Genomic DNA, 20,495 nt, shown 5'->3' with positions numbered 1-20,495 from the left:
GGCGGCTCCGCGCGCGGCCGCTGGGGAGGGCCCCGGGGCCGCGGCGGGCCGGCGGGGCCGCGGCGCGCGCTGATGGCCGCGCTCGGTACCGGCGCCTTCGTGTGGGACGGGAAGCGCATCGAGGAGGAGGAGCTGCGGCGGTGAGCACCGGGAATAACACCGGGAATAACACCGGGAATAACACCGGGAGAGCGGCGGGAATAACACCGGGATAACACCGGGAATAACACCGGGATAACACCGGGAATAACACCGGGAATAACGGCGGGAGTGCGGGGAATGGCGGGGATACGGGAGCTGTGGCGGTGAGAGGAGTACCGGGAATGCCGGGATACCGGGAATAATGGGAACGGCGGGAATACCGGGATTGTGGGGTAACGGGAACGGCGGGAATACCGGGATTGTGGGGTAACGGGAATGGGGGATAACGGGATCATGGGAATAGTGAGATAGTGGGAATGGGGGATAACGGGAATGGTGGGGATAATGAGGTAACGGGATAATGGAATAACGGGATAACGGGAACGGGGGATAACAACGGGATAATGGTAGTGGGGGGAATAATGGGATAGTGGGAATGGGGGATAATGGGAATGGAGGATAACGGGATAATGGGAATAGTGAGATAGTGGGAATGGGGAATAACGGGAATGGCGGGATAACGGGATAATGGAATAACGGGATAACGGGAATGGGGGATAACAACGGGGTAATGGGAGTGGGGGGAATAATGGGATAACGGGAATGGCGGGGATAACGGGAATAAGGGATAATGGGAATGGTGGGGATAACGGGATAAGGGGAACCATGGGAATAACGGGAATGGGGATGACGATGGGGCAACGGGATAACGGGAATGGGGGATAACGGGAATGGTGGGAATAACGGAATGATGGGGATAATGGAATAACGGGATAATGGGAATGGTAGGGATAATGGGAGAGTGGAATGACGGGGTTACGGGAAATGGGATAATGGGAATAGTGGGAATAACGGGATAACGGGAACAGGGGATAACAACGGGAAACGGGAATGGCAGGAATAACGGGATAACGGGAATGGTGGGAATAACGGGACAATGGAATAACGGGATAGCGGGATAATGGAATAACGGGATAATGGAATAATGGGAATAGCGGGAATAACGGGATAACGGGAACAGGGGATAACAACGGGATAATGGGAATGGAGAGGGTAACGGGAACGGCGGGAACAATGGGAGAGTGGAATAACGGGATAACGGGAAATGGGATAATGGGAATAGCGGGAATAACGGGATAACGGGAACAGAGGATAACAACGGGAAACGGGAATGGTGGGAATAACGGGAACGGGTGTAACAGTGGGATAATGGGATAACAACGGGATAACGGGAATGACGGGAATGGGGGATAACCACAGGATAATGGGAATGGTGGGAACAATGGGAGAGTGGAATAACGGGATAACGGGAACAGGGGATAACAACGGGAAACGGGAATGGCGGGAATAACGGGATAATGGAATAACGGGATAACGGGAACAGGGGATAACAACAGGATAGCGGGAACGGGGGAATAACGGGAATGACAGGGATAACGGGATAATGGGATAACAACGGGATAACGGGAATGACGGGAATGGGGGATAACCACAGGATAATGGGAATGGTGGGAATAACGGGATAACGGGAACAGGGGATAACAACAGGATAGCGGGAACGGGGGAATAACGGGAACGGGGTGTAACAGTGGGATAATGGGATAACAACGGGATAACGGGAATGGCGGGAATGGGGGATGAAAATGGGAATGGTGGGATAACGGGATAATGGGGTAACGGGATCCATGGGAATAACGGGAACGGGGGATAACGATGGAGCAACGGGGTAACGGGAACGGAGGGAATAACGGGATAATGGGAATGGGATAATGGGATAATGGGATCCCAGAAATCCCGCAAAATAAATGAATGAATCAATCCCATAAAAATGGGGAATTTCCCATCCCAATCCCGTAAAAATGGGGAATTCCCATCCCAGTCCCGTAAATTTGGGCATTTCCCATCCCAATCCCATAATTTTGGGGATTTCCCATCCCAATCCCATAAATTTGGGGATCTCCCATCCCAATCCCATAAAAATGGGGAATTTCCCATTCCAATCCCATAAAAATGGGAATTTCCCATCCCGATCCCGTGATTTTGGGGATTCCCCATCCCAATCCCATAAAAATGGGAATTTCCCATCCCAATCCTGTGATTTTGGGGATTCCCCATCCCAATCCCGTGATTTTGGGGATTTCCCATCCCAATCCCGTGATTTTGGGAATTCCCCATCCCAATCCCATGATTTTGGGGATTCCCCATCCCAATCCCGTGATTTTGGGGATTTCCCATCCCAATCCCGTGATTTTGGGAATTCCCCATCCCATTCCCGTGATTTTGGGGATTTCCCATCCCGATCCCGTGATTTTGGGGATTTCCCCGCAGGTCGGCGCAGGAGCTGCAGCAGTTGGAGAATCCCGAGGAATTCCCGGAGCAGGAGCGGGGCTGGGAGCCGGTGCTGGAGCGGGAGCGCTTCCGCCTCTGGCGCCGCCCCATCCCGGGATCGGCGCTCTTCCAGTACCGAGGTGGGAATTCCCAAAATTCCTGAAATTCCTGACACCCCAAATTCCCCAATTCCCAAAATCTCAAATTCCCAAAATTCCCAAAATTCCTGAAATCCCAAATTCCCAAAATCTCAAATTCCCAAATTCCCCAATTCCCAAAATTCCTGAAATCCCAAATTCCAAAAATTTCAAATTCCCAAATTCCCCAATTCCCAAAATTCCTGAAATTCCTGAAATCCCAAATTCCCGAAATTCCTGAAATCCCAAATTCCCCAATTCCCCAATTCCCCAATTCCCAAAATTCCTGAAATTCCTGAAATCCCAAATTCCCGAATTCCAAAAATCTCAAATTCCCCAATTCCCCAATTCCCAAAATTCCTGAAATTCCTGAAATCCCAAATTCCTGAAATCCCAAATTCCCCAATTCCCAAATTCCCCAATTCCCAAAATTCCTGAAATCCCAAAAAATCCCCAATTCCCCAAAATCCAAAAATCCCCAAAATCCTGAAGTCTCACAATCTGAAAAATCCCAAATTCCCGAAATCCTGAAGTCTCAAAATCCCAAATTCCCCCATTCCCGAATTCCCAAATTCCCTAAAAATCCCTGAAATTCCCAATTCCTGAATTTCCCAATCCCAAATTCCCGAATTCCCAAAAATCCCAAATTCTTAAATTCCTAAAAGTCCCCAAATCCTAAATCCCCAATTCCTCGAAATTCCCGAATTGCCCAAATCCCAAAATTCTCAATTCCCAAATTCAAAAAAAATCCCAAAGTCCCCAAAGTCCCTGAAATTCCCAATTCTTGAATTCCCAAAATTTTGGGATTTTGGGGGATTTTTTGGGATTTGCCAATTTTCAGGATTTGGGGATTTTTGTTGGTTTTTTTTGATTTTGGAATTTTTTGTGATTTGGGATTTTTTTTTTTTTTTTGGGATTTGCTGATTTGGGAGATTTTGGGGATTTTGGGAATTTTTTTGATTTTTGGATTCCCAAGATTCGTTGATTTTGGGGATTTTTGGGATTTTGTTGATTTTGGGTTTTTTGATTTTTGGGATTTTGGAATTTTTGTAAATTGGGATTTTTTTGGGATTTGCTGATTTGGGGGATTTGGGGGATTTTGTTGATTTTTGGAATTTTAGGGATTTGGGATTTTTTGGATTTTTGGATTCCCAGGATTTGTTGATTTTGGGGATTTTGGGATTTTTTTGGGATTTTCTGATTTTGGGGATTGGGAATTTTTGGGATTTTTTTGGGTTTTATATTCCCAGGATTTGTTGATTTTTGGGATTTGGGGATTTTGTTGATTTGGGGATTTTTGGGGAGGGTTTTTTGATTTTTGGGATTTTGGAATTTTTGGGATTTGGGATTTTTTTGGGATTTGCTGATTTTTGGGATTTCCCCACAGTTTTCGGCTCCTACACCGACGTCACTCCCCGGCAATTCTTCAACGTCCAGGTGAGCAAAATTCCCAAACATTCCAAAAAAAATTCCGCAAAATTCCCAAAAATCCCCCAAAATTCCCCAAAAATTAAAAAAAAAAATCCCCAAAATTTCCCCAGAATTCCAAAAAAATTCCCCAAAAACTCCAAAAAAAATCCTAAAATTTCCCCAAAAAATCCCCCAAAAATTCCCCAAAATTCCCCAAAAAAATCCCCAGAATTCCCCAAAATTCCACAGAATTCCTTGGGAATTCCCGGAATTCCGGACGGGATTTGACTCCAGGGCTGGGAATCTTTGGGAATTCTGGGAAAACCTGGAAAAATTCCCATTTTTAACCCATCCCGGGAATTCCCGATCCCGTTTTTCCCAAAAACTCCGGATTCGGGGTGGGGGAGGGGGGGAAGGGATTTTTTTCCGTGGTTTTTCCTGGAATTCCGGAGCTTTCTCGATTTTCCTGATCCCGTTTTTCCCTGGAATTCCGGGTTTTTCCCATCCCGATTTTCTTTGGAATTTCGGGATTTTTCCCCCGATTTTTTTCCCCGAGATTTCCTGGAATTCCCGGATTTTTTTCCCAGTTTTTTCCTGGAATTTCCCCAGAATTCCAGGATTTATTCCCGGGTTTTTCCCTGATTTTATTCCCGAGATTTCCCGGAATTCCGGGATTTATTCCCCATTTTTTCCCTGGATTTCCTGGAAATCCGGGATGTTTCCCTGATCCTGATTTTTCCAGGAATTCCAGGATTTTCCCGTTTTTTCCCGGATTTCCAGGATGTTTCCCTGATCCCTTTTTCCTGGATTTCCTGGATTTTCCCAGTTTTTCCCAGAAATCTGGGATTTTTTTCCCAATCCCGGTTTTTCCTGGAATTCCAGGATTTTTTTCCCCAATCCTTTTTCCCAGGATATCCATGATTTTTTTCCCTGGAAAATCTCCTGGAATTCTGGGATTTTTTCCTGGTTTTTCCTGGAATTCTGGGATGTTTCCGTGATCCCGGTTTTTCCCTGGCATTCCGGGATTTTCCCAATTTTCCCTGGAATTCCGGGATTTTCCCGGAATTCCGGGATGTTTCCCTGATCCCAGTTTTTCCTGGAATTCCGGGACTTTTTCCCCAATCCTTTTTCCCTGGATTTCCGGGATTTTTTCCTCCGGAATTCTGGGATTTTTTCCTGGTTTTTCCTGGAATTCTGGGATGTTTCCCTGATCCCGTTTCCCCCGTCATTCCAGGATTTTTTCCCGTTTCCCCCCGGCGTCCCGGGATGTTTCCCTGATCCCGTTTTTCCCGGATTTCCGTGATTTTTCCCATTTTTCCCCGTCATTCTGGGGTTTTTTCCCGGTTTTTCCCTGGCATTCCGGGATTTTTCCCTGGGTTTTCCCAGCATTCTGGGATGTTTCCCTGATCCTGGTTTTTCCCCGTCATTCCGGGATTTTCCCAGTTTTTCCCGGATTTACGGGCTGTTTCCGTGATCCCATTTTTCCTGGATTTCCTTATTTTTCCCGTTTTTTCCTCGGCATTCCGGGATGTTTTCCCAATTTCCCCCAGCATTCCGGGATTTTCCCGTTTTTCCCCTGGCGTTCTGGGAACGCCCCTGGGTTTCCCCGGCGTTCCGGGATGTTTCCCTGATCCCGTTTTTCCCGTCATTCTGGGATTTTTTCCCGTTTTCCCCGGCATTCCGGGATTTTTTCCCATTTTTCCCGTCATTCCGGGATGTTTCCCTGATCCCGTTTTTCCCGTCGTTCCGGGATTTTCCCTGGGTTTCCCGCGGCGTTCCGGGGTCTCGGCGCCGTTCCCAGCTGGACACGGAGTACCGCAAGCAGTGGGACTCGCTGGTGCTCAAGCTCGACGTCGTGGAGCGCGACCCGGCCACCGGATCCGAGGTGATCCACTGGGTCACCCAGTTCCCGGTGAGAGATCCGGGATTGGGGATCTGGGATTGGGGATCTGGGATTTGGGATTTGGGATCCGAGGGGATCCACTGGGTCACCCAGTTCCCGGTGAGAGATCCGGGATTTGGAATTGGGGATCGGGGATTTGGGATCCGAGGGGATCCACTGGGTCACCCAGTTCCCGGTGAGAGATCCGGGATTTGGGATTGGGGATCGGGGATTGGGGATTTGGGATCCGAGGGGATCCACTGGGTCACCCAGTTCCCGGTGAGAGATCCAGGATTTGGGGATCCAGGATTGGGGATTGGGGATTTGGGATCCGAGGGGATCCACTGGGTCACCCAGTTCCCGGTGAGAGATCCGGGATTGGGGATTGGGATCTGGGATTTGGGATTTGGGATCCGAGGGGATCCACTGGGTCACCCAGTTCCCGGTGAGAGATCCGGGATTTGGGATTGGGGATTGGGGATTTGGGATTTGGGATCCGAGGGGATCCACTGGGTCACCCAGTTCCCGGTGAGAGATCCGGGATTGGGGATTGGGATTGGGGATTGGGGATTTGGGATCCGAGGGGATCCACTGGGTCACCCAGTTCCCGGTGAGAGATCCGGGATTGGGGATTGGGATCTGGGATTTGGGATTTGGGATCCGAGGGGATCCACTGGGTCACCCAGTTCCCGGTGAGAGATCCGGGATTTGGGGATCCGGGATTGGGGATTGGGGATTTGGGATCCGAGGTGATCCACTGGGTCACCCAGTTCCCGGTGAGAGATCTGGGGTTGGGATCGGGGATTTGGGATCTGGGATTGATTCCATTCCTTGGGATCCCCACGGGATTTGGGATTGGGATCCGAGGTGATCCACTGCAGGATTGGGATCTGGTTTGGGATCAGGGACTGGGATCAGGATTGGGATTGGGATCTGGGGTTGGGGATTGGGATCGAGATCAGGGATCGGGATTGGGATCACAGATCTGGGTTTGGGATTGGGATCAGGATCAGGGATTGGGATCTGGATGTGGGATGGGGATCTGGGATCTGGTCTGGCTTTTGGAATTGGTACCAGGGATCTGGATCTGGGATCTGGTTTGTAGCCAGGGATTGGGATTTGGGATCAGGATGGGAATTGGGGATCTGGTTTGGGATCCGGGCTCGGGTATAGGCTTGGGTTTGGGATCTGGGATTGGGGATTGGGATCTGGTTTGGGATTGGGGGTGGGGATCAGGTTTGGGAGCAGGGATTGGGATCATGTTTGGGATCTGGTATCTGGTTTGGGATTGGGATCAGGGGTGGGGATCTGGGATCTGGGATAGGTTTCGGGATCAGGGATGGGGATCGAGGATTTGGGTTGGGATCTGGGATCGGGTTGGGGATCATGGACTGGGATCCGGGATCGGGGTTGGGATCAGAGACGGGGATCTGGGATCCAGCCGGGGATCAGGGATTGGGATTGGGGTTGGGATCAGAGACGGGGATCTGGGATCCAGCCGGGGATCAGGGATTGGGATCGGGGTTGGGATCAGGGACGGGGATCTGGGATCCAGCCAGGGATCAGGGATTGGGATCGGGGTTGGGATCAGGGACGGGGATCTGGGATCCAGCCGGGGATCAGGGATTGGGATCGGGGTTGGGATCAGGGACGGGGATCTGGGATCCAGCCGGGGATCAGGGGTTGGGATCGGGGTTGGGATCAGGTATCTGGTTTGGGATCCGGGATGGGGATCCGGGATGGGGGTTGGGATCCGGTTTGGGTTTCTGCCAATGGCTGACCGCGCCGTTCCCGTTGCCGTTCCCGTTGCCCTTGGCCGTTGCCGTCGCTGTTGCCGCTGACCGCGCCGTTGCCGTCACCGTGGCCGTTCCCGTCACCGTCTCCGTGGCCGTTCCCGTTGCCGTCGCTGTCGCCGTTGCCGTTGCCGTCACTGCTGACCGCGCCGTTCCCGTTCCCGTGGCCGTTCCCGTGGCCGTTCCCATCACCGTTGCCGTCGCTGTTCCCGTGGCCATTCCCGTTCCCGTTCCCGTGGCCGTTCCCGTGGCCGTTCCCGTTCCCGTGGCCGTTCCCGTGGCCGTTCCCGTGTCCCGTTCCCGTGTCCCGTTCCCGTGTCCCGTTCCCGTGTCCCGTTCCCGTGTCCCGTTCCCGTGTCCCGTTCCCGTGTCCCGTTCCCGTTCCCGTGGCCGTTCCCGTTCCCGTGGCCGTTCCCGTGGCCGTTCCCGTTCCCGTGTCCCGTTCCCGTTCCCGTTCCCGTGGCCGTTCCCGTGGTGGCAGTACCCGATGTACTCCCGGGATTACGTTTACGTGCGGCGCTACAGCGTCGACCCCGAGCGCAAGCTGATGGTGCTCGTGTCCCGGTGCGCCTTCCCAAAATCCCCGGGAGAGTTCCCAAAAAATCCCTGAGATTCCCAAAAACCCCCGGGACAATTCCCAAAAACCCCCCGGGATAATTCCCAAAAACCCCCCGGGATAATTCCCAAAAAATCCCTGAGATTCCCAAAAACCCCCCAGGACAATTCCCAAAAAAATCCCTGAGATTCCCAAAAACCCCCGGGACAATTCCCAAAAACCCCCCGGGATAATTCCAAAAAACCCCCGGGATAATTCCCAAAAAATCCCTGAGATTCCCAAAAACCCCCCAGGACAATTCCCAAAAAATCCCCCAGGATAATTCCAAAAAAAACCCCCCTGGGATAATTCCCAAAAAATCCCCGAGATTCCTTAAAAATACCCCGAGATTCCCTAAAAATCCCCCGGGATTCCCAAAAAATTCTCCCTGAAATTCCCAAAACCCCCACGAGATTCCCTAAAAATCTTCCTTGGAATTCCCTAAAAATCCCCCCTGGAATTTCCAAAAAAAACCCCCACGAGATTCCCAAAAAATCCCTTCTGGAATTCCCAAAAAAAAACCCCACAAGATTCCCAAAACCCCCAGGAAATTCCAAAAAAAATTCCGGGTTAATTTTGGGATAATTCCCAAATAATTCCAGGGTAATTCCGGGTTTATTCTGGAATAATTTTGGGATAATTCCAGGATGATTCCAGGATAATTCCGGGATAATTTTGGGATCATTTCAGAATAACTCCAGGATAGTTCTGGGATAATTTTGGGATACTTGGGGGATAAATCTGGGATAATTCCTGAATAATTTCAGGATATTTCCTGAATAATTTTAGGATAATTTTGGGTTAATTCCGGGTTTATTTTGGGATAATTCCAGGATAATTTGGGGATAATTCCGGGATAATTTCTGGCCAATTCCAGGATAATTCTTGGATTATTTTGGGATAATTTGGGGATAATTCCTGGGCAATTCTGGGATAATTCCCAGGTAATTTTGGGATAATTCTGAGTAATTTTGGGCAGATTCTGGGCTAATTTTGGGATAATTGTGGGCGGATTTTGGGATAATTTGGGGCTAATTCTGGGATAATTTTGGACTGATTCTGGGATAATTTTGGGTGGATTTTGGGATAATTTGGGGATAACTTTGGGCTGGTTCTGGAATAATTTTGGGCGGATTTCGGGATAATTTTGGGCTGATTCCAGGATAACTCTGGGATAATTTTGGGGTAATTTTGGCATAATTTTGCGCTAATTCTGGGATAATTTTGGGCTAATTCTGGAATAATTCCAGAATAATTTTGGGCTAATTTGGGCATAATTTTGGGATAATTTCGGGATAATTTTGGGCTGATTTTGGGATAATTTTGGGATAATTCTTGGGTAATTCTGGGTGGATTCCGGCAGGGTTGTGGATAATTTTGGGCTGATTCCGGGCTAATTCCGGGATCATTTTGGGGTAATTTTGGGCGGATTCTGGGATAATTTTGGGCTGATTCCGGGATAATTTTGGGCTGATTCCGGACTGATTCCGGGATCATTTTGGGGTAATTTTGGGCGGATTCCGGGATAATTTTGGGCTGATTTTGGGCAAATTCCGGGATAACTTTGGGGTAATTTTGGGGTAATTCCGGGATCATTTTGGGGTAATTCTGGGATAATTCTGGGCGGATTCCGGGCTAATTCTGGGCGGATTCCGGGCTAATTCCAGGATCATTTTGGGGTAATTCTGGGTGGATTCCGGCAGGGTTGTGGATAATTTTGGGCTGATTCCGGGCTAATTCCGGGATCATTTTGGAGTAATTTTGGGCGGATTCCGGGATCATTCCGGGTGGATTCCGGGCTCATTCTGGGCTGATTCCGGGCGGATTCCGGCAGGGCCGTGGAGCACCCCGGCGTCCCCGAGCAGCCGGAGCACGTCCGCGTGCGCAGCTACGAGTCGCACATGGTGATCCGGCCCCACCGCGGCTTCGACGAGGTCACAGCGCCGGCGCCGGCACATCCCGGGGAATCTGGGAAAAATCCCCGGGGAAAGCTGGGAAAAGTCACGGGGAAATCTGGGAAAAATCCCGTGAAAATATGGGGAAAGATCCCCGGGGAAATCTGGGAAAAATCACAGGGAAATTGGGAAAAATTCCTGGGGAAATCTGGGGAAAAGTCACGGGAAAATCCTGGGAAAAATCCTGGGAAAAAATCACAGGGAAAATCACAGGGAAAATCTGGGAAAAATCCTGGGAAAAATCACAGAGAAATCTGGGAAAAATAAGGGAAGAATCCCGGGGATATCTGGGAAAAATCCCGGGAAAATCTGGGAAAAATCCCAGGGGAAATATGGGAGAAATCCCGGAGAAATCTGGGAAAAATCCTGGGAAAATATGGGGAAAATCATGGGAAAATAATGGAAAATCTGGGAAAATCCCGGGAAATCTGGGGGGAAACCTGGGGAAAATCATGGGAAAAATATGGGAAAAATCACAGGAAATCTGGGGAAAATCCTGGGACATCTGGGGAAAATCCCAGGGAAATCATAGAAAAATCTGGGAAAAATCATGGAAAATATGGGGAAACCTGGGAAAATACGGGAATGAGGAAACTTTGGAGGAATTTTGGGGGAATTTTTAGGGAATGTTGGAGGATTTTTGGGGACTATTTTGGCAATTTTGGGATTTTTTTGGGAATTTTGGTGTTTTGCAGAACGGCTTCGATTACCTGCTGGATTTTGAGAGAATTGTGGACAATTTTGGGGGGAATTTTGGGCAATTTTTGAGGATTTTTGGAGGAATTTCAGGGAATTCTGGCTGGGAATTGTGGGAATTGTTGGGGATTTTTTTCAGTTTGGGAATTTTTGGGGAATTTTGGTGTTTTGCAGAACGGCTTCGATTACCTGCTGACGTACAGCGACAACCCGCAGACCGTGTTCCCCCGCTACTGCCTCAGCTGGATGGTGTCCAGCGGTGAGAATTCCCAAAATTCCCCAAAATCCCCCCAAATTCCCAGGGAAAAACGAAGGGAAAATGGGGAAGGAAGAGGAGGAAAAACTGGGGGGGATTCGGGGGGAAGGAAGGGGGGGAAATGGGAAAAAATTGGGAAAAGATTGGGGGGGAGAAAAGGAAAAAATTGAAATTAAGATAGGGAAAAATTGGGGGAAAAAAAAGGAAAAAAGGGGAAGCTTCCTGGAGAAGCTGCACTGGGAAATATGGAAAGGAAAAATTGGGAAAGGAAATATTGGGGAAAAAAACGGGGGAAAAAATGGGAAAAAATAGGGAAAAAATTTGGGGAAAATGGGCGGAAAATGGGAAGAACGTGGGCAAAGAGGGAGAAGGGCTCGGAATTGCAGGGATGCCGGAATTCCTGGAGAAGCTGCACTGGGGATAAAGGAAAAAGGGGAGGGAAAAGGGAAAAATTGGGGGGAAAGGGTAAAAATCAGGGAAAATTGGGAACAAATCGGGGTAAATATGGGGGAAAAAGGAAAAATGGGGGGGAATGGGATAAAACAACTAAATGGGATGGAAAAGGGAAAAATTGGGGGGAAAAAAATGGGGAAGGAAAAGGGAAAAATTGGAGAAAAAAAAATGGGGAAATGGGGAAGGAAAAAGGAAAAATTGGGGGGAAAAATCAGGAAAATTGAGGAAAAAATGGGGAAAAAATTGGGGGAAAAAATAGGAAAAAATTGGGGAAGATTGGGGAGCAATTGGGAAAAGAGGGAGAAGGGGCTGGGAATGGTCGGAATTGTAGGAATGCCAGAATTCCTGGAGAAGTTGCACTGGGAAAATGGGAAAAAAACTGGGAGAAAATTAGGAAAAATTGGGAAAAATGGGGGGTAAAAAAGGTAAAAGTTGGGGGGAAATGGGGGGGAAATTGGGAAAAAATGGGCGGGAAAATGGGAAAAACTTGGGAAAATATAGAGAAGGGGTCGGAATTGCAGGGATGCTGGAATTCCTGGAGAAGCTGCACTGGGAAAAGGGGAAATGGAGGGAAATAAAGGGGGGGGAAATTGGGAAAATAGTGGAAGAAAATGGGAAAAAATGGGGGGAAAAAATTGGGGGAAACAGGGAAAAAGTGGGGAAAATGGGGAAGGAGAAGGGAAAAAGTGGGGAAAAATGGGGGAAATGGAGGAAAAATGGGGAAAAATGTGGGGGAAAGTTGGGAAAACCTTGGGCAAAGAGGGAGAAGGGCTCGGAATTGCAGGGATGCCGGAATTCCTGGAGAAGCTGCACTGGGAAAAGGGGAAATTGGGAGGGAAAAGGGGAAAACTGGGGGGAAAGGGTAAAAATCAGGGAAAATTGGGAACAAATTGGGGTAAATATGGGGGAAAAAGGAAAAATGGGGTGGAATGGGATAAAACAGCTAAATGGGGATGGAAAAGGGAAAAATTGGAGAAAAAAATGGGAAAAAATGGGGAAGGAAAAGGGAAAAATTGGAGAAAAAAAATGGGGAAGGAAAAGGGAAAGACTGGAGAAAAAAATGGGAAAAATGGGGAAGGAAAAGGGAAAAATTGGAGAAAAAAGGGGAAGGAAAAGGCAAAGATTGGGGGGAAAATGGGAAAAAATTGGGGAGAAATTGGGAAAACCTTGGGCAAAGAGGGAGGAGGGGTTGGAATTGCAGGGATGCCGGAATTCCTGGAGAAGCTGCACTCGGCGGCGCTGAAGGCCAAGAAAATGGAGCTGGAGCTTCGGGATTACCTGAGCCCCGCCAAGGGCCCCGAGCCCTGCGGGGCCGCGCGCCTCGAGTACGCCTGAGACGGCCGGAAAACAGCCGGGAAAAGGAGGGAAAACGACAGGAAAACAACCAGAAAACGGAGGGAAAATGGAGGGAAAACAACCAGAAAACGGAGGGAAAACGGCGGGAAAATGGAGGGAAAACAACCAGAAAACTGAGGGAAAACAACCAGAAAACAGAGGGAAAATGGAGGGAAAACAACCAGAAAACTGAGGGAAAATGGAGGGAAAACAACCAGAAAACGGAGGGAAAACGGCGGGACAATGGAGGGAAAACAACCAGAAAACAGAGGGAAAACAACGAGAAAATGGCGGGAAAATGGAGGGAAAACAATGAGAAAATGGCAGGAAAACAACGAGAAATTGGCGGGAAAACAACGAGAAATTGGCGGGAAAACAACGAGAAATTGGCGGGAAAATGGCGGGAAAAGTTGTGGAAAATGGCGGGAAAACAACAAGAAATTGGCGGGAAAACGACGAGAAAATGGCGGGAAAACAACGGGAAATGTTCTGGGAAATGGTGGGAAAAATCCTGGAAAATGGCGGGAAAGGACGGGGAAATACCAGCAATAAACTGGGAAAAAACTCTGGGGGGTTGTCCCAAAAGCACTGGAAATAAACTGGGGAAAAAAAAAAAAAAAGCTGGGAATTGTCCCGGAAACACTGGGAATTGTCCTAATAAAAACGGGAATAAAACCAGGAATGGTCCCAGAACCACCGGAAATAAATTGGGAAAAAAAAAAACCCAGGGATTGTCCCCAAAAAAACGGGAATAAATTGGGAAAAAACCTGGGAATTGTCCCAAAGTTGTTCTCCGGGAGCCTCCTGTGCTCTCCAGGATTCCCCGAAGTTCTCCAGAACCTTCCCATGGCCTCCAGGAGCCTCCCATGACCTTCCCAAATCTTCCAGAACCTTCCCGTGGCCTCCAGGACTCCATCCAGGACCTCCCAGTGTCCCCCAGGAATGAGGGATTTTGGGATCTGGGAATTTGGGGTTCAAGAGTTTGGAGTCCAGGAATTTGGGACTGGGGGATTTGGCATCTGGGAGTTTGGGATTGGGGATTTGGGATCCAAGGGTTTGGGGTTGAGGAGTTTGGGATCCAAGAATTTTGGGTTTCAGGAATTTGGGATCCAGGAATTTAGGATCGGGGAGTTGGGGATCCAGGAATTTAGGGTCGGGGAGTTTGGGGTCTGCAAACTTGGGATCAGAGAATTTTGGGTTTCAGGAATTTGGGGTCCAGGAATTTGGGATCAGGGATTTGGGACTGGGGAATTTGGGATCGGGGAGTTTGGGATCCAGGGGTTTGGAGTTGGGGGGTTTGGGATCTGGGATTTTGAGATTCAAGAGTTTGAGATCCAAGAATTTGGGGTTTCAGGAATTTGGAATCCCAAGAGTTTGGGATCAGGGAATTTGGGATCCCGAGGCTTTGGGGTCCAGGAATTTGGGATCGGGGAATTTGGGATCCAGCACCGAGGCCGAGTCACATCCTGAAGTTTATTCCAACCTAAAAAAAAACTCTGTACAAAACGTCCAAACCCTAAAAACCAACAGGAGGAGACCCGGGGGGGTTTAGGGGATTTTTAGGGGATTTTGTAGGATTTTATGGAGTTCTGATGGGATTCCAAGGGATTTTTATGGGATTTTCTGGTATTTTACAGTATTTGGGTGGGTTTTTGGGATTCCCTGGGATATTTTGGGATTCCCTGGGATATTTTGGGATTCTGTGGGATTTCAATGGGATTTTTGGGATTCTGTGAGACTTTGGGTTTTTCTCTGGGATATTTTGAGTTTTTCTCTGGGACTTCTGGGTTTTCCTGAGATATTTTGGGATTCTGTGGGGTTTTTGGGTTTTCTCTGGGATTTTTGGGTTTTTACTGGGATATCTGAAATTCTGAGGGATAACTCAGAGTTTCTCTGGGATAATTGGAATTCTGAGGGATAACTCAGGGTTTCTCTGGGATATCTGGAATTCTGAGGGATAACTCAGGGTTTCTCTGGGATATTTGCAATCCTGAAGGATAAATTTGGATTTTCTCTGGGATTTTTGGGTTTTACCGGGATATTTGGGATTCTGAAGGATAGATTTGGATTTTCTCTGGGATTTTTGGGTTTTTACTGGGATATCTGGAATTCTGAGGGACAACTTAGGGTTTCTCTGGGATATTTGGGATCCTGAAGGACAAATTTGGATTTTCTCTGGGATTTTGGGTTTTACCGGGATATTTGGGATTCTGAAGGATAGATTTGGATTTTCTCTGGGATTTTTGGGTTTTTACTGGGATATCTGGAATTCTGAGGGATAACTCAGAGTTTCTCTGGGATAATTGGAATTCTGAGGGATAACTCAGGGTTTCTCTGGGATATCTGGAATTCTGAGGGATAACTCAGGGTTTCTCTGGGATATTTGCAATCCTGAAGGATAAATTTGGATTTTCTCTGGGATTTTTGGGTTTTACCGGGATATTTGGGATTCTGAAGGATAGATTTGGATTTTCTCTGGGATTTTTGGGTTTTTACTGGGATATCTGGAATTCTGAGGGACAACTTAGGGTTTCTCTGGGATATTTGGGATCCTGAAGGACAAATTTGGATTTTCTCCGGGATTTTGGGTTTTACCGGGATATTTGGGATTCTGAAGGATAGATTTGGATTTTCTCTGGGATTTTTGGGTTTTTACTGGGATATCTGGAATTCTGAGGGATAACTCAGGGTTTCTCTGGGACATCTGGGACCCTGAGGGGTCTCTGGGCTCAGTCGGACTCGGAGTCGCTCTCGGCCTCCTTGACGTCCACGCTGAACTTGTACTCCTGGTCGCAGCCCATGTAGGCGTCGCTCATGAAGAACAGCGTGTAGTGCTGCGCGCCCGCCGCCGGCGCCACGAAGTCCAGCTTCACCTGGCACAGGGACACCAGCGCGGGTCACACAGGGTCACCCGGGGTCACCTGGGGTCACCTGGGGTCACCCAGCCCATGGCACCTCAGTGTCACCCAATGGCACCACTGTGTCACCCAGTCCAGCTTCACCTGGCACAGGGACACCACCCGGGGTCACCCAGTGTCACCCAGCCCATGGCACCTCAGTGTCACCCAGTGCAGCTTCACCTGGCACAGGGACACCAGCGCGGGTCACCCGGGGTCACCTGGGGTCACCCAGGGTCACCCAGCCCATGGCACCTCAGTGTCACCCAATGGCACCACTGTGTCACCCAGTGCAGCTTCACCTGGGACAGGGACACCACCCAGGGTCACTGTGGTGTCACCCAGCCCATGGCACCTCAGTGTCACGCAGTGCCACCCCCCTTCATGTCACCCCTGTGTCACCCCAGTGTCCCCAGTATCACTCCCAGTGTTACCTGACTGTCACCCCAGTGCCACCCCGGTGCCACCCCAGTGCCACCCCGTTGTCCCCCCGTTGTCACCTTGGCCTTCTGCTGCAGCGTCAGGCGTTTGATGGAGATGAGGCTGTTGGACTTGGAGTCCCCGATCACCACCCACCAGCCCTCCTCGCGCTTCTGCGGGGACATCGGGGACATCAGGGACATCATTGGGGACATCAGTGACACTGCCACCTCAGTGCCACCCCACCACCCCCCACCAGCCCTCCTCGCGCTTCTGCGGGGACATCGGGGACATCAGGGACATCATTGGGGACATCAGGGACACTGCCACCTCAGTGCCACCCCACCACCCCCCACCAGCCCTCCTCGCGCTTCTGCGGGGACATCGGGGACATCACTGGGGACATCGGGGGACACGGGGATGGGTGGGATGGATGGGTTGGGATGGATGGGTTGGGATGGAGGGGTTGGGATGGATGGGTTGGGATGGAGGTTGGGATGGATGGGTTGGGATGGAGGTTGGGATGGAGGTTGGGATGGAGGGGTTGGGATGGAGGTTGGGATGGAGGTTGGGATGGAGGGGTTGGGATGGAGGGGTTGGGATGGAGGGGTTGGGATGGAGGTTGGGATGGATGGGTTGGGATGGATGGGTTGGGATGGAGGGGTTGGGATGGATGGGTTGGGATGGATGGATTGGGATGGAGGTTGGGATGGAGGTTGGGATGGATGGGTTGGGATGGAGGGGTTGGGATGGAGGGGTTGGGATGGAGGGGTTGGGATGGAGGGGTTGGGATGGAGGTTGGGATGGAGGGGTTGGGATGGAGGTTGGGATGGAGGGGTTGGGATGGAGGTTGGGATGGAGGGGTTGGGATGGAGGTTGGGATGGAGGGGTTGGGATGGAGGTTGGGATGGATGGGTTGGGATGGAGGGGTTGGGATGGAGGTTGGGATGGAGGGGTTGGGATGGAGGTTGGGATGGATGGGTTGGGATGGAGGGGTTGGGATGGAGGTTGGGATGGAGGGGTTGGGATGGAGGTTGGGATGGATGGGTTGGGATGGATGGGTTGGGATGGAGGGGTTGGGATGGAGGTTGGGATGGAGGGGTTGGGATGGAGGTTGGGATGGAGGTTGGGATGGAGGTTGGGATGGAGGGGTTGGGATGGAGGTTGGGATGGAGGGGTTGGGATGGATGGGTTGGGATGGATGGGTTGGGATGGATGGGTTGGGATGGAGGGGTTGGGATGGAGGTTGGGATGGAGGGGTTGGGATGGAGGTTGGGATGGAGGTTGGGATGGAGGTTGGGATGGAGGGGTTGGGATGGAGGTTGGGATGGAGGTTGGGATGGAGGGGTTGGGATGGAGGTTGGGATGGAGGTTGGGATGGAGGGGTTGGGATGGAGGTTGGGATGGAGGGTTCCCGCGGTACCTGCGGGAACAGGGGGGCGATGACCGGCCCGGTGACCTCCTCCTCACGCTCCAGCTGCACCAGCACCACCACGGGGCCACCGCTGGGGACAGGGACGGTCAGCAACCCCAAACCCCAAACTGATCCCATCCCAAAACCCAAACCCCAAATATCCCATCCCAGCACCACCACGGGGTCAGGAGCAGCGGGATCACACCCCAACCCCAAACGATCCCAATGATCCCAGTGACTCCAATGACCCCGTTGATCCCATACAGACCTGCGGATGCTGTCCCTGTCCCCCACCCCTAGGACAGCTCCGTGCTGGGGCAGCGGTTGAAGAACCATCTCCATGACCCCATCCCAATGGTCCCAACAATCCCAATGACCCCAGTCCCATCCCAATGACCCAATCCCATCCCAATGACCCCAATCCCATCCTGATGACCCCAATCCAATCCCGATGACCCCAATCCCATCCCAATGACCCCAATCCCAATCCCGATGACCCCAATCCCAATCCTGATGACCCCAGTCCCATCCCGATGACCCCAGTCCCATCCCGATGACCCCGATGACCCCAATCCCAATCCCGATGACCCCGATGACCCCAGTCCCATCCCGATGACCCCGATGACCCCAATCCCAATCCCAATGACCCCGATGACGCGGGTCTCACCTGCGGATGTTGTCCCTGTCCCCCACCTCGTAGGACAGCTCGATGTTGGGGTAGCGGTTGCAGAAGCGCGCCACGTCGGCGATCTGCGCCTCGGGCAGCTGCAGCAGCGCCGTGCGCTCCTCGTCCTCCATCTCCATGATGTCAAACACGCTCTCCACGCCCTGCAATCCCCACCATCGGCCCAAGGTGTCCCCAGGGTGTCACCTGGGTGTCCCCAAAGTGTCCCCAGGGTGTCCCCAAAGTGTCCCCTGGGTGCCCCCAAGGTGTACCCAGGGTGTCCCCAAGGTGTCCCCAAAGTGTCCCCAAGGTGTCCCCAGGGTGTCCCCAAAGTGCCCCCAAGGAGTCCCCAAGGTGTCCCCAAGGTGTCACCTGGGTGTTCCCGAAGTGTCCCCTGGGTGCCCCCAAGGAGTCCCCAAGGTGTTCGCAAAGTGTCCCCTGGGTGTCCCCAAGGTGTCCCTAAAGTGTCCCGTGGGTCCCAAGGTGTCCCCTGTGTGTCCCAAGGTGTCCCCTGAGTGTCCCCGGTGTCCCCTGGGTGTCCCCTGACTGTCCCCCGGTGTCCCCTGAGTGTCCCCGGTGTCCCCTGGGTGTCCCCGGGCCGTACCTTGTCCGTGCAGCGTTTGATGTGCTCCGAGGTGAAGTGGGGCAGCTGCTTCAGGTACGAGTCCTTGGACCACATGGCCTGAGTGACCATCTGGGCCAGCTCCATGGCGGCCAGCGCCGGGCTGAGCCAGCCGTTGCTGGACAGCACGTCCACGCAGGCCTGGATCAGCCGGATGGCCTGGACACACGGACACAGCGGTCAGAGGTGCTCAGTGACATGGTCAGTGGTGGTCAGTGGTGGTCAGGGACATGGTCAGGGATGGTCAGTGGTGGTCAGTGACAAGGACATGGACACAGGCAGCCGTTGCTGGACAGCACGTCCACGCAGGCCTGGATCGGCCGGATGGCCTGGACACACGGACACAGCGGTCAGGGGTGGTCAGTGACACAGACAGGGATGGTCAGTGGTGCTCAGGGATGATCAGTGATGATCAGTGGTGGTCAGGGATGGTCAGGGATGATCAGTGATGATCAGTAGTGGTCAGTGATGATCAGTGATGATCAGTGGTGCTCAGGGATGGTCAGGGGTGGTCAGGGATGGTCAGTGATGATCAGTGATGATCAGTGATGATCAGTGGTGGTCAGGGATGGTCAGTGGTGGTCAGGGATGATCAGTAGTGGTCAGTGATGATCAGTGATGATCAGTGGTGCTCAGGGATGGTCAGGGGTGGTCAGGGATGGTCAGTGATGATCAGTGATGATCAGTGATGATCAGTGGTGCTCAGGGATGGTCAGTGATGATCAGTGATGATCAGTGATGATCAGTGATGATCAGTGGTGCTCAGGGATGGTCAGGGATGATCAGTGATGATCAGTGGTGCTCAGGGATGGTCAGGGATGATCAGTGATGATCAGTGATGATCAGTGGTGCTCAGGGATGGTCAGTGGTGGTCAGGGATGATCAGTAGTGGTCAGTGATGATCAGTGATGATCAGTGGTGGTCAGGGGTGGTCAGTGGTGCTCAGGGATGGTCAGGGGTGGTCAGTGGTGGTCAGTGGTGCTCAGGGATGGTCAGGGGTGGTCAGTGGTGGTCAGCGATGGTCAGTGACACGGACAGGGATGGTCAGTGACAGCCAGGGATGGGGTCCTCATGGGATGGACCCAGACTGGAGCAGTTCCTGCAGAACTGACCCCATGGAAGAGTGACCACATGGGGCAATCCCTGGAGAACTGACCCCAGGGGATGGAATTCGCGGGGAACTGACCCCATGGGATGGAATTCCTGGGGAACTGACCCCAGGGGATAGAATTCCTGGAGAACTGCCCCCATGGGATGGAATTCCTGAAGAACTGTCCCCAGGGGATGGAATTCCTGGAGAACTGACCCCATGGGATGGAATTCCTGAAGAACTGTCCCCAGGGGATGGAATTCATGGAGAACTGACCCCATGGGATGGAATTCCTGAAGAACTGACCCCAGGGGATGGAATTCCTGAAGAACTGTCCCCAGGGGATGGAATTCCTGGAGAACTGACCCCATGGGATGGAATTCCTGAAGAACTGACCCCAGGGGATG

The 20,495-nt window shown here is 51.3% G+C and overlaps 2 protein-coding genes across 2 annotated transcripts in view; one reads left to right on the top strand and one right to left on the bottom strand.

The window, feature by feature from the left end:
- Nucleotides 1-13,550, top strand: STARD7 (StAR related lipid transfer domain containing 7). The gene is made up of 8 exons (XM_053966505.1): nucleotides 1-140; nucleotides 2,470-2,609; nucleotides 3,994-4,043; nucleotides 5,818-5,928; nucleotides 8,173-8,255; nucleotides 10,121-10,220; nucleotides 11,112-11,196; nucleotides 12,848-13,550. The coding sequence occupies exons 1-8, from the start codon at nucleotides 73-75 to the stop codon at nucleotides 12,979-12,981; spliced, it is 771 nt and encodes a 256-aa protein (XP_053822480.1). The 5' UTR covers nucleotides 1-72; the 3' UTR covers nucleotides 12,982-13,550.
- An 890-nt stretch (nucleotides 13,551-14,440) lies between these two features.
- The window catches only part of SNRNP200 (small nuclear ribonucleoprotein U5 subunit 200), a 71,384-nt gene continuing 65,329 nt past the window's right edge, over nucleotides 14,441-20,495 (bottom strand). The window contains 5 exon segments of the mRNA XM_053966459.1: nucleotides 14,441-15,854; nucleotides 16,379-16,471; nucleotides 17,722-17,803; nucleotides 18,380-18,540; nucleotides 18,981-19,157. Coding sequence (XP_053822434.1) covers nucleotides 15,711-15,854; nucleotides 16,379-16,471; nucleotides 17,722-17,803; nucleotides 18,380-18,540; nucleotides 18,981-19,157 — 657 coding nt within the window. The 3' untranslated portion in view covers nucleotides 14,441-15,710.

This window comes from Vidua chalybeata, chromosome 28 (genome assembly GCF_026979565.1).
Source record: "Vidua chalybeata isolate OUT-0048 chromosome 28, bVidCha1 merged haplotype, whole genome shotgun sequence".
Classification (NCBI taxonomy): domain Eukaryota; kingdom Metazoa; phylum Chordata; class Aves; order Passeriformes; family Viduidae; genus Vidua; species Vidua chalybeata.
Note: the sequence above shows the minus strand (reverse complement) of the source record. Positions and strands in the feature narration are given on the sequence as shown.

Excerpts from the sequence above, each read along its gene's own strand:
- STARD7 (XM_053966505.1), top strand. The coding sequence starts at position 73 with ATGGCCGCGCTCGGTACCGGCGCCTTCGTGTGGGACGGGAAGCGCATC. Across the intron at positions 141-2,469 it reads GAGGAGGAGGAGCTGCGGCG|GTCGGCGCAGGAGCTGCAGC; the intron begins GTGAGCACCGGG and ends ATTTCCCCGCAG. Across the intron at positions 11,197-12,847 it reads CAGCTGGATGGTGTCCAGCG|GGATGCCGGAATTCCTGGAG; the intron begins GTGAGAATTCCC and ends TTGGAATTGCAG.